We start from the raw sequence: 15,441 nt of genomic DNA, 5'->3' as shown, positions 1-15,441 counted from the left end.
CGTGTGCCCCTCTGGCCACTGCCACGAGGAAGCCCAAACAGACCCAGAACCAGAACCGGGAGCGAGGGTCTGAGAAGCAGGCAGGAGGCCGAGTTGGCTTTGCTTTGCTGTGACTTGACTCGTCTGCAGAATAGAGCCCGCTGAAGCAGGCACGATTCTTCCTGCTTGTCTGAGTCTCCCGGCTTGGGGAGGAAGTGGTGGCACCAGCGAGGAACTGAGTACAAATAGGAGCGGACGGATGAGTGACTAAATGTGCAGGTGGGACTTGGGCACTTTTTAAATTTTCTGGTCTTTGGGCCACATCCAGCACTGGAGCTCAGCTGAGGCTTACTCTTAGACCTGCACTCAGGGATCAGTCTTGGTGGTGCGCAGAGAACCAGGATGGGGTGTGGGGCGTCAAGTCCAGGTTGGCCGTGCAAGGCAAGTGCCCTCCCCACAGTGCCAGAACAGGCTTTTTTTTTTTTTTTACTTTTGGGTCACACCCAGTGATGCTCCGGGGTTACTCCTGGCTCTGCACTCAGAAATTACTCCTGGCGGTGCTCCTGGACCATGTGGGATGCTGGGAATCGAACCCAGGTTGGCCGCGTGCATGGCAAATGCCCTATCTGCTGTGCTATCGCTCCAGCCCCCGGAACAGGCTTTTTATGCGTAGTCCAGTGAGCTCATTTAATAGCTCAGAAGGGCGGATATATTTGTTCCCATGCGGTGAGGCATCCGTGTTTCCAGCTAGAATGTCACTGTGTGAGGTAAGGAGCTCGGTCCCTTCCAGCCGTGGGCTTCGAGGAGACCCTTGTAGAGAATTGGGACAAATAATGACAGTGTTAAAAATTACACTTTGCGCGTGTGTGTTTGGTTCTTGTTTTTGTAAAGCAAAGCAGTTTTTATTGAAAGAAATTTAGAGAAATGTGAGGGGAGAGGAAGAGCTATATGTTCAAGCAGAGAACACAGGCGTCTCCCTGGAAAAAGCCGCCACCCTGGTTAAATGTTGGAAATGTGTGTGTGGAAATTTGAGTCTTCGGTGAGAAGTCGAAGGTGGAAAGATCCCAGCCAAGCGATGGCTTTGTCAGTTTCTTCCTGATCCGCTTTCTCCAGTTAATGGTCTGGAGTTGCCTTTTTTCTTGGCTAAATTCATCTTTTTTTTCTCTCCGGGCACGATGGATGCAAAGCAGGAAAAGAGTATAAATGAAGGGTGCCTAATATGGTTCTGTTGGAGCATTTTGGAAGAACCTTGTTCTCTCCAACTTGGCATTCTGCAGGGGCTACTTGGTGGCCTGGTTCCTGGCCATTGCCCCCACATCTCCTGAAGTTCCGAAAGTGGACCTCTGCTCCTTTGCCGCCGTGCCTGAGCACGCCCAGAGCCAAAGACTGTGTCGGGGTCCAGACGCTTGCTTTCATCACTAAGCTTGCGTCTGGCCGCAGGAAAAAAATCACACAACATAATGGCAGAAGCCCCATCTCTTTTCTGGTTCGGCCTCAAAGAACATTCTCGTGGAGACTACAAAATACTCAGGAGGCTGGGAGTTGAAAATGCCGAGTCTTGAAATTTTGCCTTGTCCACTAAATCTCCTGGGAGTGAGTCATGTCCGGTTTGTCCTCGGTCCTAAACGGTTAACTGCCACATGCAGCTAAGGAAATGGTCAGGTCATTTGATCTGCTGTCCTTTGAACGGGCCGTGCGTGCGTGCGTGGAGAGACAGTTCCTTCCCTCGGTGGGGCTGACCCTTTCTTTACATTCCTGTAAGCTGAGGACTAATCGAGCTCATTAAGCTTTATGGGGAAAGAGCTTTTATCACCTCGTCAGGCCAGGCAGCCCATTTCCACTCTGTTCCTCATTCCGGGGCCTCCGCGGCTGCCGGTGTCCACTCCCTTGCCAGGCTGACGTCGGGCGTCTCCCTCGACAGAAATTTTTTATTGACATTTCGAAGTCTGAATTACATTTCGCGTGGCACCACTTGCAGATGTCTTCAATTAGACGTAGGTAAATAAAAGGGATTATATATCAGAGCCTAAAGATTCTTGAAATTCTCCCTGTAGCCAGACACTGCCAGCCAGCCCAGTAGCGGGCAGCCGTGTCATTCTGGCGAGTGTTAGGGGAAGCTGGACCATGTGATGGCAGGCTGCTGCTGCCGCTCTGGTTTCTCTTCCCCGCGTGGCCTTCTGTCCTTCTGTTGCAGATCAATTAGAACATCTTTGTTAACAGTGATCAGAAAGGGCCATAGAAACGGCCCGGGGGCACGCAGCCAAATCTCTGTTCACCCCGGCTGAGTGGCCCTGGAGTCTGTCTCTGCTACTTCCGGTGTGGCCCAGAAACCCAAACCAAACCAAAACCAAACCGGGGGCTAGGGAGTGTGTTTGCCTTGCATGTGGTCAGCCCAGGTGCAATCGCCAGCATCCCATATGGTCCCCAAGTACTGCCAGGAGCAACCCCGAACATCGACAGGTGTGGCCCCCTCAAAAGACCCCCAAATAAAAATTAAAACCATCCCTTCCCCCCCCCCAAAAAGCCCCAAACAACTCATAAACCCAAAAACCAAAACCAATGATCAGAATACTAAGAGAAGTTGACACCTAGTATTTTTTTTTTTGTACATGGTGCTAAGCTGTTTGCTGTCCCTTGTCTCTGAGATCCATCCTCCTTGGTTTTGTGATGGAAATTGAAGCTGTCAGAGGTTCCTGGAGCTCAGAGTCCCTTTCAGTATTAGTGGAGCTACTGGTGTGCCTGGGCATTTGTCTTGCACGCCGACCTGGTCAACCTGAGTTCGATCCCTCCGCCCCTCTCGGAGAGCCCAGCAAGCTACCCGTGATGTAGTAGATACGCCAAACACAGTAACAACAGGTCTCACAATGTTACTGGGCCCGCTCAAGCAAATCGATGAACAATGGGAGGACAGTGACGGTGACTTGTGTGCCCGAGTGAAGGCTGCTCTCGGCCCCTCAGGGATGGGGCGCGTAGAAGAGTAGCTAAGGGAAGTCTGGGCTGTTGGAGAGGTCAGCCCGGTGCCAGCACTTCTGGCCAAGGCCCAGTTGATATTTTGGGGTCCTGCAAATCTTTTTTATGGGTGCTCTTGTGCGACGCTAAATGGCTCTGGCCTCCACCCAGCAGATGTCCATCGCGGCCTCCCACCAGGTTGGAACGGAATGTCCACGGGCTCCAGCTCCCTTGCTTTGACAAAGCAGCGGGCGGCGCTCCCGTGCTGGAGAGAGCTGACGGCTCAGCAAAAGGAAGCTCTCGGGGCCTCAAGGGGCAGGACTGGCTGGGCGACAGGACAGCAGGGAGGGCGTTCACATTGCATGTGCCCAACCTGGGTGCGGTTCCCGGCACCCCAAAGAGTTCCCCAAACACCTCCAGGAGTGATCCCTGAGTACAGAGCCAGGAGTAAACCCTGAGCATCACCGGGTGTGGCCCTAAAACCAAACCAACAAAAGAAACCAAGAGGCAGGAACACCGGAAAGCCAAGGCAGCCTACATCAGTCTCTGTGCGGATGAACCCGTTAGCTGCAGGGTTGCCCAAATGCATGGCACACGCCTGTCATCTGCACCCCTAGAGTGCTCAGCTCTCAGAGCACCAGGCAGTGCTCAGGGCTGCTGATTCCCGGGCATCTGGGCTGGCGGTTCAGTGTGAGGACCCACGTTCCCGTGTCCTGTGGTGCCAGGTGAACTTAGCCACCCAGGCAGGGCTTGAGGGTCTCCGGAGCCTCACCCAGCAGCCCTCGGGGTGGCGGAGGCAGGGGGTGGTCTCCAGGGCTCTGTCCAGTGGTGTTTTCGAGCCCATACAGTGCTGGGGCGCAAAGCCCTGTACTGCCTCCTCTGCTGCAGAAACGGGATGTTTTCATTGTTTAAATTTTAGCTTACTCACGTTGGCAGTTAGTAGCTATTTACTGGACACTCCAAGTCTGGATGGGCTGGAGCGATAGCACAGTGGGTAGGGCATTTGTCTTGCACGTGGCCAGCCTGGCCGACCTGAGTTCGATTCCTCTGCCCCTCTTGGAGAGCCTGGCAAGCTACCGAGAGTATCTCGCCTGCTCGGCAGAGCCTGGCAAGCTCCCCGTGATGTATTCGATATGCCAAACACAGTAACAACAAGTCTCACGATGGAGACGTTACTGGGCCCTCTCAAGTAAATCGATGAACAACGGGAGGACAATGACAGTGACAGGTCTGGATACTCGAATTAAATGTCGGAGATTGTCAGATTAGGTCCAGGAAAGTAAAGAAAGAGTCTGCTACTTGCTGAATTTGAAGACAAAGAGGGACTGTGCAGACACTGAGATGCACCACACACATCCTAAGCTCAGGAAAGTTGGGGCGCCCCTCCCTCCTCCGGTCCCCTTTCCTGTGCTTTCAGTGCTTGCTGTTTGCTGTCCTCTGGTTTCAGGAGTGATTGTAATTTCCGGGCTGAACCCCCTTGTCGCAGAACGGTGGAATAGGCAAAAGGCACCAGTGAGAATCCTGGAGCCGCCTCTCCCGAGTCTGTGACGTTGCGCAGGATTGATTGTTCCTTCTGGGAGTGTCAGGGCTTCGGGGCAGTGCTAAGTGCTGGTGAGGCCACTTACAAACCAACTCTTGAACCGAAGACTTTGTTTCTTACCCTCAGTTCATTTCATTGTCAAGGTTGAGCAGCTTTGATGTGGTTAGAGGGACCCACCTCCAGAGGCACTCAGCAAATGTTGGTTGAGTTGAATGAAACGACTTCCTAGTTATCTTCCGGATATTACCTGGTAGTTGACATGCTAAGTTGAAGCCCTGCCGTTCCTGGTGCCGTTCTGCCGAATGGAAGTCTTTTCCTGGAAACCAGTCTCATTTGATAAGAATATCAAAATAGATCTGAGAATGAAAGAAAGCACTCTAGAGGAGCTGGAGTGATAGCAGAGTGGGTAGGGCGTTTGCCTTGCACGCGGCCGACCTGGGTTCTATTCCCAGCATCCCATAGGGTCCCCTGAGCACCACCAGGAGTAACTCCTGAGTGCAGAGCCAGGAGTAACCCCTGAGCATCGCCTGGTGTGACCCAAAAAGAAAAAAAAAGAAAAGAAAAGAAAGCACATTGGAATAGGCAACCAAGCCGTATTAGAAATTAAAATAGCATTAGAAAACCACGGGAAATTGCTATGATTTTCTTTGCTGGAGATTTTTCTGCATGGGACTTGTATTAATTAAAATCTGTGTGCATGGGGGCTGGAGTGATAGCACAGAAAGTAGGGCGTTTGCCTTGCATGTAGCCAACATAACCGACACAGGTTCGATTCCCAGCACCCCACATGGTCCCCTGAGCACCGCCAGGAACAATTCCTGAGTGCATGAGCCAGGAGTAACCCCTGAGCATTGCTGGGTGTGACCCAAAAAGCAAAAAAAAAAAAATCTGTGTTCATTCAAAAATCTCCTTTTGCAGATGGGTCTTTTATCAAGGAGAGTGGCCTTCATCATTCCTCAAATATCTCTGAGCTGCGTTTCACTTGCAGTTACCTGCCTTGACAGTTTTCATTCCCCACTAGCCGTGCGTGTCATTCAGTGCTAGAAAATCTGAATGGCGGGCTGGAGCGATAGTACTGTGGGCAGGGCACTTGCCTTGAAAGCGGTCGGCTCAGGTTTGATCCCCGCCACCCTGGATGGTCGCCCCCCCCTCCCCGCCCCCCCCCCCCCCCCCCCCCCAGCACTGCCAAGAGTGATTCCTGAGTGCAGAGCCAGGAGTGACCCAGAAACAAAACAAACAGAGTGTCTGGGTGGTGCATCCTGGGATAGCTTTAGTTTCTTTGGGGGTGTTAGTTTTGTTTGATGTTGTCCATCGATGTGTTCTAAATAAAAACACCAGTTTGGGTTGTCATTGGGGGATGTTTCTTGCCCCGAAAGGAAGGTTGGGGAAGCAGGTGTGTCAGGTCGGACTGACTAGAGTCAGGTTCTGCTTGGTCCGTAGGTTTCGCTCAGCGGATCAGGCCAAGAGTTGAGAAGCTGGGCGTTCTGATTTCCTGCCAGGTTTTAGAAAGTCACCCACTCAGTCTCCATGGGGGTTTGGAATTTGAAACACAATGAAGGGTCAAAGTAAACAACAGATTAATGCCTTCATTCTTCTTTCCCCTTACTGGGCTCTGCGGTAAAAATGCAGAAATAAGTTCCTTTTTTAATTGTACCATGTGTTTTCAGAACTTTGCTGTAAAATCTTTCCTCCGTCATTTGTAAAATTCCAGTTTTTGTCATTGCAAACACTTTTAGTTTTAAATCGTATGTGGTAGGGTAAGCAGTTTTGTTTCCTTCGAAGTAGGGTAAGCGTTTTTCCTTCCCTTAATTAAGTTCTGAAGAATCGTGGCATTGGAAATAATGTTATTTTGAGTCATTCTTTGGTTTAGTAAATTGCTGAAGTGTCTTAAATTCACTCTGCTGACTAGATCTCACTGCTCTATTGTGACCGCGTTCTAACTTGGTGTGACGCAGAAGTGACCGGTGAGGAAAAATGCGGAGGGAAAGGGGGACGGGGATTTCAGCTTTGGGTCTTTCTTTGTGTTCCCCTGAGTTGGCTTTTCAGCCTTAACCCTCACTCTCACTTTCTCACTTCCAAAGTGAAAATGTCTCAGATGAAGAGGTCCTCAGCATTGAATCAGCTTTAGCCAACATTCTAGCATTTTCCAGCCTCAGGTATTTAGACTCAGGACCTAGCACATGGAAATGTCCTCTCCTCTGCCCTCCACGTGAGAATGGTTTCTTGAGAGTTTTCTTTTCCCTCTGCTCTCCCCCTCCCCCATTTTAATTTTTATCTTCTTTGTTTTCTTGGTGTGGAGCCATACCTGGCAGTACTCACGCTCACTCTGGCGGGGCTCAGGGGACCACAGTGGTGCCAGGGATTGAGGCCGGGTTGGGCGTGTACAAGACATGCACCCCCCCTATTGTCCTGGCGCTCCACGCCCTCCTCCTCTGTTTATATAAGTTTTGTGTGTGTACACACAGGGAGGGGGAATATTTTCTTATGGTTGGATCATGTGTCCCATTTTATATTTCCATATTCCTAATTTGAAGGACATGTTCTTACTGCTGTTTCAGAAAAGTATTCTTCATATGAATATTCTATACTGAGTTTATTCTATAAGTATGGTTAATTTGGTTCTTTCTCCCCAATTTGGAAGTGAATAGAACTTAATGCTTTCAGCGTTGGTATTAATTTAACTTAAGCCAATTAGAATTTTTTAAGTTAAGTGCTACTGGGTAATGTTTATTTATTGATCAGGAGCAATTAAGGCAAATTGAAGAGCTTGTTCCATTCTTAATGACTAAATGTTCTTTATTAACTTAGGTGGGCTGGAGCGATAGTACAATGGTAGGGCGTTTGCCTTGCGCGCAGCCGGCCCGGCCAAGCCAGGTTCGATTCCTCCGTCCCTCTTGGAGAGCCCAGCAAGCAACCGAGAGTATCTTGCCTGCATGGCAGAGCCTGGCCAGCTACCTGTGACGTGTTCGATATGCCAAATACAGTAACAACAAGTCTCATGATGGAGACGTTACTGGGCCCGCTCAAGCAAATCGATGAATAATGGGACGTAGCCCAAACTGTGCAAACAGCGGACTTAAGATAAATTAACTTTCCAAGGAAATTAAAGATAGCTACTGTTAGCTTCAGTCACCTCGGTGTTAAATGCGCTCCGGTGAAACTAGAGGTACCATCGAGAGTCCTTACAGCCGAGAGCCGGATCCCTCCCGGGTCACAGAGACAGTGCCTTCCTGCCAGCTGTCTCTCCCGGATACCTGGAGGCTGAATAGCCGTGTGGTACTCAGAACCTGGTACTTGGAAGCGCAGTGTGGTACTTCTGCTGCTAACCGAGGCATCGGGAGAGTCACAGGGGGGTGGTGGGTGGAAGGTGGGGCCGGGGGGCAGGGCACAGAATGGGTGTTTTGGTGCCGGGGCTCGACTCAGGACAACCGGACCCACTCGTTCCGTTTCCATCTACAGCGACAGTTCATAGACTCCAGTTTGTGCTGGAGTCGGGAATCTCTTTCCATCAGTCATCCTGCAAAGGGTGGTCGCTCAGGCCCGGGGAGGCCTTGTCAGGGGCCCCTCCGGGATGAAAGTGATTTTATTAGCTGTGAGAATACAGATTCTCCCAGGGGTGTTTGGGGATGTTTTCCAGAGCCCGCACGATGGCAAGAACTGAAATGCAGAAGCAGAGAGGAACAGCCAGCTGACTTCTGATAAGCTGAGCAGAGGAATTGGCAGAAACGTAAAGCCACCATTTTCCTCCTCCCCCCTACTTTTTCTTTTCTTTCTTTCTTTTTTTTTTTTTGGCAGGGGACCTTGGAAAATACTGATTTTTTTTACAACAATTTTTAACACACTGGGTTTATTGTTATTTAAAGTGAATTAGAAAAATGTATGTTTAAAAGGCCTCAGTTTTGAGTTGTGGGTGCTCACGTTGCATGTCTGTGGGCCTGGTTTCATCCTGGGCATCTCGTGGGGTCCCCCAAGCCCCGCCAGGAGTGACCCTGTAGAATCTCTCCAACTCATTCACTTTTTTTTTTTTTTTTTTTTTTTTTTTGCCTTTTGGGTCATACCTAGCGATGCATTGGGATTACTCCTGGCTTTTCACTCAGACATTACTGAGTGCCTGAGTGCAAATCCCCTGGTGGTGCTCAGGGGACCATATGAGATGCTGGGAATCGGGTCAGCCGAGTGCAAGGCAAACTCCCTACCCGCTGTACTATTGCTCTGGCCCCTCATTCACATTTTTTAAACTCTATTTTTGCTTTGTTTTGATTTTGGTTTTTTGTCCATACCCACCCAGTGATGCTCAGGGGTTATTCCTGGCTCAGCACTCAGGGATTACTCCTGGTGGTGCTTGGGGGACCAGGTGGGGTGCCAGGGAAGAACCCAGTTTTGCTGTCTACAAGGCAGGCACTCCACTCGCTATATTCTCTCTCCTCCCCCGTGCATCATTCACACTTGAATAGAAAAAGGTTGGTCAGAAAAGGACTATTGCTACATTTTTTTTTGTTTTATTTTTTTTTTTGGCTACTCGTATACCCTCGACCGAAGACCAGTCCAGCTGGAGCGATAACACAGCGGTAGGGCGTTTGCCTTGCACGCGGCCAACATGGCCGACCCGAGTTCGATTCCTCCGCCCCTCTCGGAGAGCCCGGCAAGCTACCGAGAGTATCTCGCCCGCACGGCAGAGCCTGGCAAGCTCCCCGTGACATACTCGATATGCCAAACACAGTCACAACAAGTCTCACAATGGAGATGTTACTGGGCCCGCTCGAGCAAATCGATGATCAACGGGAGGGCCTTTACCTTTTACCTTTTTACCTATTTTTTTTGGGGGGGGGGTTATTGTTTATTTCTTTATTTTTATGTAAGAGTACTGCTGTTTACTCAGCCACTGATTAGCTGATTGAATTGCTCTTGCCACATTTTAAGAAGCTTAAACAAAACCCAAAACACCAACCCAAAAATCAAGTTCCATTTGACTTGATTTACTGGCTTGGGTAGAGTAAAGATAGTTCCCAGGTGAGCCAGCCTCCTTGGAGGCGAAGAGCACGAAAAAGGCACGGATGTCAGCTTGCGAGTTCTCTGGTCTTGCCATCACAGTATTGCTCTATCCGCTCCTGGATTTTCAGTTTCTGAGATTTCTCACTGGTGACTGCGCTTGCCGGTTCTTTCTAGAGGGAGGTAGGCGGCCCCGAGTGGGGCACGACCCCTGACTCTCAGGACCCACTGGAAAACCCGTCGGTGGACAAACTAGTCGTGGCTAGATTCAGAACAGACCAGTAAAATGAAAGCAGGGACTGAGAGGGTCAGGGACGAAGAGCAGGATGAAAATGGGCGGGTGCGAAGATGGTTGCTGGTACACGTGGATTCAGACATTCAGACCGGCTGTTTCTCAAGATGATGCTTGTTGAGTCCATATTCCTTGAGTTCATATTTGGCTAATACATTTTTCTGAATTTATGAGTGGACATTAGACATAATTTGTCCTAGAAGGATGCACTGTAGCACTGTCCTCCCGTTGTTCATCGATTTGCTCGAGCGGGCACCAGTAACGTTTCCACTGTGACACTTGTTGTTACTGTGTTTGGCATAACGAATATGTCACGGGGAGCTTGCCAGGCTCTGCCGTGCGGGCAAGATACTCTTGGTAACTTGCTGGGCTCTCCAAGAGTGGCGGAGGAATCGAACCTGAGTTGGCCGCATGCAAGGCAAATGCCCTACCCGCTATGCTACATTGAAATCGTGGCAGAATTTAGACTAGTCCCGCAGTCACTCAGTTTGCTTTAACTTGAAGGTCTTCTGCCCTCTGCCCTTGGTGCCCATCTTGCATATCACCCCTCACCCTTCTCGTCCCCATGTCTGTGCCGGTCGCGGCTCTGCCCCCAGGACCTCCCTTCCCGAGCCGCAGGCCGGGCCTCGGAAAATATGTCATTCAGAGAGATCTGTGATGGGCCCTGGTTTCTCCAGAGGCTGTTAAGTCTCTAGGTCTTGGCAGTGTAGACTGCCGGGAGTTAATTTCCAGGCCTCCTGTTGGTCACCTCATGGCCCCCTGTTCTACTGAAAACTGTAGGTGTTTGTAGCAAAACAGTCCTGACTTTCTTCAGAGTACTCCTGATGTGAGTGTGAACGCTTAGAGTTCACTTGGAGTACTCTTTCATGATAGATGGTGGAAGTGCTCCTTTGTAAAGGTCCAAATACCTGAGATTTAGAAATCACCTCAGCCCTGTGCTACCTATTTCAGTCTCTTGTTCCCCCGCACAGGGACTTTTCTCCCCTTTCTTTCCTGGGTCTGTCTACATTTTGTGAGGAGGTAGGTAGAGGACAGCCCTATGTCACCGGGTCTGTGAGGAGGTGGTCTCAGGGGGCCTGGTGCACTGGGTCTCTGAGGAGGTAGGCAGAGGACAGCCCTGGGACACTGGGTCTGTGAGGAGGTGGGCGCAGGGGCCCTGGGACACTGTGTCTGTGATGAGGTGGGCAGAGGACAGCCCCGGGACACTGAGTCTGTGAGGAGGTGGGTACAGGGGGTCTGAGGCACTGGGTCTGTGAGGAGGTGGGAGTAGGGGTCTGGAGCACTGGGTCTATGAGGAGGTGGGTGCAGGGGCCCTGGGATACTGGGTCTGTGAGGAGGTTGGTGCAGGGGCCTGGGACATGGGGTCTGTGAGGAGGTGGGCACAGGGGCCCTGAGGCACTGGGTCTGTGAGGAGGTGGGTGCAGGAGCCCTGGCTTGAGGGGGGGGGGTCAGGGCCCCCTCCAGCCCGCTTCTTTCCTTACCCAGCTTTGCTATGGGACAGAAAAATACAGTTGAATATTTATTTACTTTTCCCCCACAAAACTGACGTCCTACTGGCAAATTCTAAACCAGCCTGATGGATGCTGAAGTGAATTTCTTCTTCGTTCCTGTTGGGGGCGGAAGGTGGACCCATGGCCCGTGTCGCCGACTGACCAGGGCTGCCTCTAATCGGAAGGTGGCAGAGGGTGGGGAGCCACGGTGGCCCCAGGGAGATCCATGACCCACGGGCCTTTGCATGTGCCGCCCGCAGGCTGAGAAGCCCCCATTCGGGCCCGAGTGCGGCTTCGGCTCCTTCCACCAGCAGTACTGGCTGGACGGCAAGATCATCGCGGTGGGCGTCGTGGACATCCTGCCCCGCTGCGTCTCCTCCGTGTACCTGTACTACGACCCCGACTACTCCTTCCTGTCCCTGGGCATCTACTCTGCGCTACGGTAAGGCCTCAGCTCACCCCCGCTCCATGGCAGGTCACAGTCGCAGGAGCCCGGTCGATAACCCAGACGGGTGCACGGTCCCACTTAGCCACGAATCAAAGCCCCTGATACATGCAGCACATCTCTCAGGTGACATGCGACAAGCCTGAGTATGGAAGGAGATGGTGCAGAAACCCAACCAACTGCACACCTTGCCGAGAGCACTGTCCGACTGGCTTTGCACTCAGATTTGAAGGAACAGTACAGAGCGTCAGGGACAGGAGGAACTTCTTGCCACGTGGCCTTGAGTACGGTGCTCACTGATGGTGTGCGTGGTTGTTCTCCACTAGATCAGGAAAGGTTAGAAACGTGAAGCAGTTCAGCATCATAATTGACTTGCTGGTTTTCTAATAATTCTCTCTGCCATTCTTTTAAGTTGTATTTTAATTATTTATTTTTTTGACCAAGTCCTAGAAAATAAATTTGTTATATGCTTGCAAGGGTCCAAAAGAAGCCAAACAGAGCCTCATTTATGACAGGGAAGCTATGCTAATTGCCACAAGGATAAAATAAAATTTAATGCAGTATGTTTTAGATGCTAGAGTTGGAAACGTAGTTATGTAAATGAGAATAGGCAGTATGGTTTTTTTTTTGTTTTTTTTGCTTTTTGGGTCACACCCGGCGATGCACAGGGGTTATTCCTGTCTCACGCACTCAGGAGTTACTCCTGGCGGTGCTCGGGGGACCATATGGGATGCTGGGAATCGAACCCGGGTCGGCTGCGTGCAAGGCAAACGCCCTACCTGCTGTGCTATCGCTCCAGCCCCAAGTATGTTATATTTTATTAAATTATTTCAATTTTCTTTTTCACAGGGCTGGAGCGATAGCACAGCGGGTAGGGCGTTCGCCTTACACGCGGCCAACAGGGCCGACCCGAGTTCGATTCCTCCGCCCCTCTCGGAGAGCCCGGCAAGCTCCCCTTGACGTATTCGATATGCCAGACACAGTAACAACGAAGTCTCCAATGGAGACGTTACTGGGCCCGCTCGAACAAATCGACGATCAACGGGAGGGCCTTTTACCTTTTCTTTTTCACATAGGTTAAAACCGTATAGCAGTTAACAAGTACAGATTAACATTCATTGATATATAATTCGGATGTATAGTTCTGATAATTTTTTTGCCATTTTTATTAAAGTTTATTTGGAGCAAGCATTATGAAGTAAGCTTGCTATATACCTGCCAGGGTTCAGGCTGAGGGGTGGCAGGGACCCTGGGGACAGCAGTGGTGAGATTGGTTACAACATTGTAGGCCTGAACCAATTCTACTATGAATAACTCTGGAAATCATGGGCTGGAGCGATAGCACAGTGGTAGGGCGTTTGCCTTTTGTGTCGCCAGCCTGGCCGAGCCGGGTTCGATTCCTCCGCCCCTCTCGGAGAGCCCGGCAAGCTACCGAGAGTATCTCGCCCGTAAGGCAAAGCCTGGCAAGCTCCCCGTGACGTATTCAATATGCCAAACACAGTAACAACAAGTCTCACAATGGAGACGTTACTGGGCCCGCTCGAGCAAATCGATGAACAACGGGAGGACAGTGCTACAGTGCTTGGAAATCATGGTGTCTTAATTAAAAATAGGTAAATAAATAAAAAACGTGCTTAAGCTTAACAGCAACCCCCCCTTCAAATTTAGGCCTGGAGAACTAGCACAGTGGGTAGGCTCAATCCTCAGCAACCTGTATGGTGCCCTGAGCCCTGAGCCAGGAGTGATCCCTGAGTGCAGAGCCTGGTGTGACCCCCAAACAACAGAGAATATTCCTTAAGTTCATCCAGTGTCCTCTACCACAGTGAAGTTCGTTTTCATCTGGGTTCATGTATATATTTATGCTCTTCTGTCAGAACTATTCCTTAAGTGTACTGTCATTTATATTTTTTTGCTTCACCATCCTCACATATATTAATAATTAAAGATTTATGGGGTCTGGGGGTCTGGTTCTGGTTTTAAACCCAAAGCAAAAAAAAAAAAAAACACCTCCCCCCCCAAAATCAGAAAAACCCAAGGAAGCAAAACCAGGTTGATGGAATCTGGTTTACTGTCGAATTAATCGCAGTGTGGAACTGGGCAGACATACACTGATGTGAAATATGTAGACAGGTCCGGGGAGGCCCGGGTGGCCAGCTGCTGGCCTCTGACTCACCACAAGAGGGTTTCTCTTTTATATTCATGGCAGCAAGTGAACAGGAGATAGCACAGATGTTTTTAGGTACATTATCCTGTTGGTAAAATAAATGGAGTCGTCACCATGAAAATATTTTTATTCCTGCTCTTTATTTGACTTATTAGGTTGAAGAAGAAAGGAAGATTGAGTCCATATTTATCTCTTCAGGAAATTCTTTTTGTTTTTGGGTCACACCTAGTGATGCTCAGGGGTCACTTCTGGTGGTGTGACCATCTCATATGGTCCCCCCGCTCACATGGGGGACCATATGAGAGGCTGGGGATGGAGCCTGCTATCTTGGTTAAGTGCTTATACGCTGTGCTGTCTCTCTAACCGCATCTTCAAGAAACTATTTTCTTGGGTCAGAGAGATAGACCGGGAGGAAGGCACTTGTCTTGCATGTAGCTGCCTTGGTTTGACCCCTGGTACCTCATACTCTGACCCTTTGATTTGACTCCTGGTACTGCATACCCTGATTCTTTGGTTTGATCCCTGCGATTCTAAGCACTGCCCAGAATGATCCCTGGGCAAAACCAGGAGTAAGTCCTAACCCCAAAACAAAATAAAACAAAAATAATTTTCTTGAAACTCTTTATCTCCTTATATTTATCACTTTAACTTTGTTTTTAAACATCACTGTGTCTGGCAATCATATTTTATATCATGCTGTTGTTCATTTTGAAGGTTTTTTTTTTTAATTATGTGACTTTTTCCCCCCTTTATGCTAAGTATAGAGAGTTAAAGTGAAAAAAAAAGTATAAAATATCATCTTAAAAATAAATTTCTTGGGGCCAGAGTGATAGTAGAGCAGGTAGGACATTTGCCTTGCACATGGCCAACCTGGGTTTGATCCCCGGCATCTCATATGATCCCCCAGCACCGCCAGGAGTAATTTCTGTGTGCAGAGCCAGGAGGAACCCCTGAGCATTGCGGGGTATGACTCAAAAAACAAACAAGCAAAACATAGTAATAATAAATTTCTCTCTGGAATTCATGCATCCATCATTACTTGAAAAAAAAAAGAGAAAAACATTCAAGAAACAAACAAACAAAATAAACAACTTTTCTCATACTTTAGAAATGTGCTGTTGTTTTGGTTTAAACTCTCAAATACAGCCATTCATTCACTTGGGCAAGTTGGATGAAGTTCCGTGCCCAGATTTATCTGGATACAAATTAAAACCTCCTCAAGCATAAACTTTGCTGACAGCTTTTTTGTTTAAGCAGTCCTTCCTATGCCAACAAATAGAGGAAAAGTGGTGAGATTGGGATGTTTTTCCGCCCTCTGTGTACTTTTAGGTAAAATCAATATTAAAATAGCACCCAAATATAGGAAAGTTTCATTTGCCATGTTCAGTCGAAAGTGTTTGCGTGTAAATAAGTGATCTTAATAACAGTTATTTTTTTCTGACATACGTTGGCTTTTGAGTTTTTCAGAATTTGCTGTATTGCTTTTTTTGTTTTTGTTTTTGTTTTTTGGGGGGTCACACCCGGCGATGCACAAGGGTTACTCCTGGCTCTGCACTCAGGAATCACTCCTGGCAGTGCTCAGAGGACCATTTG

At 49.3% G+C, this 15,441-nt stretch overlaps 1 protein-coding gene across 3 annotated transcripts in view; it reads left to right on the top strand.

Annotated features, from left to right (window-relative positions):
• Positions 1-15,441, top strand: part of ATE1 (arginyltransferase 1) — a 103,483-nt gene that overhangs the window by 29,704 nt on the left and 58,338 nt on the right. For all 3 annotated transcript variants that reach the window (XM_056120946.1, XM_056120945.1, XM_056120944.1), the window contains exon 9: positions 11,500-11,681. In XM_056120946.1, the coding sequence (XP_055976921.1) occupies positions 11,500-11,681 (182 nt within the window). The remainder of the gene's footprint in view (positions 1-11,499; positions 11,682-15,441) is intronic.

The sequence above is a fragment of the Sorex fumeus genome, unplaced genomic scaffold (assembly GCF_029834395.1).
Source record: "Sorex fumeus unplaced genomic scaffold, SorFum_2.1 ptg000043l, whole genome shotgun sequence".
NCBI lineage: Eukaryota > Metazoa > Chordata > Mammalia > Eulipotyphla > Soricidae > Sorex > Sorex fumeus.
This window is presented reverse-complemented; position numbering and strand designations above follow the sequence as displayed.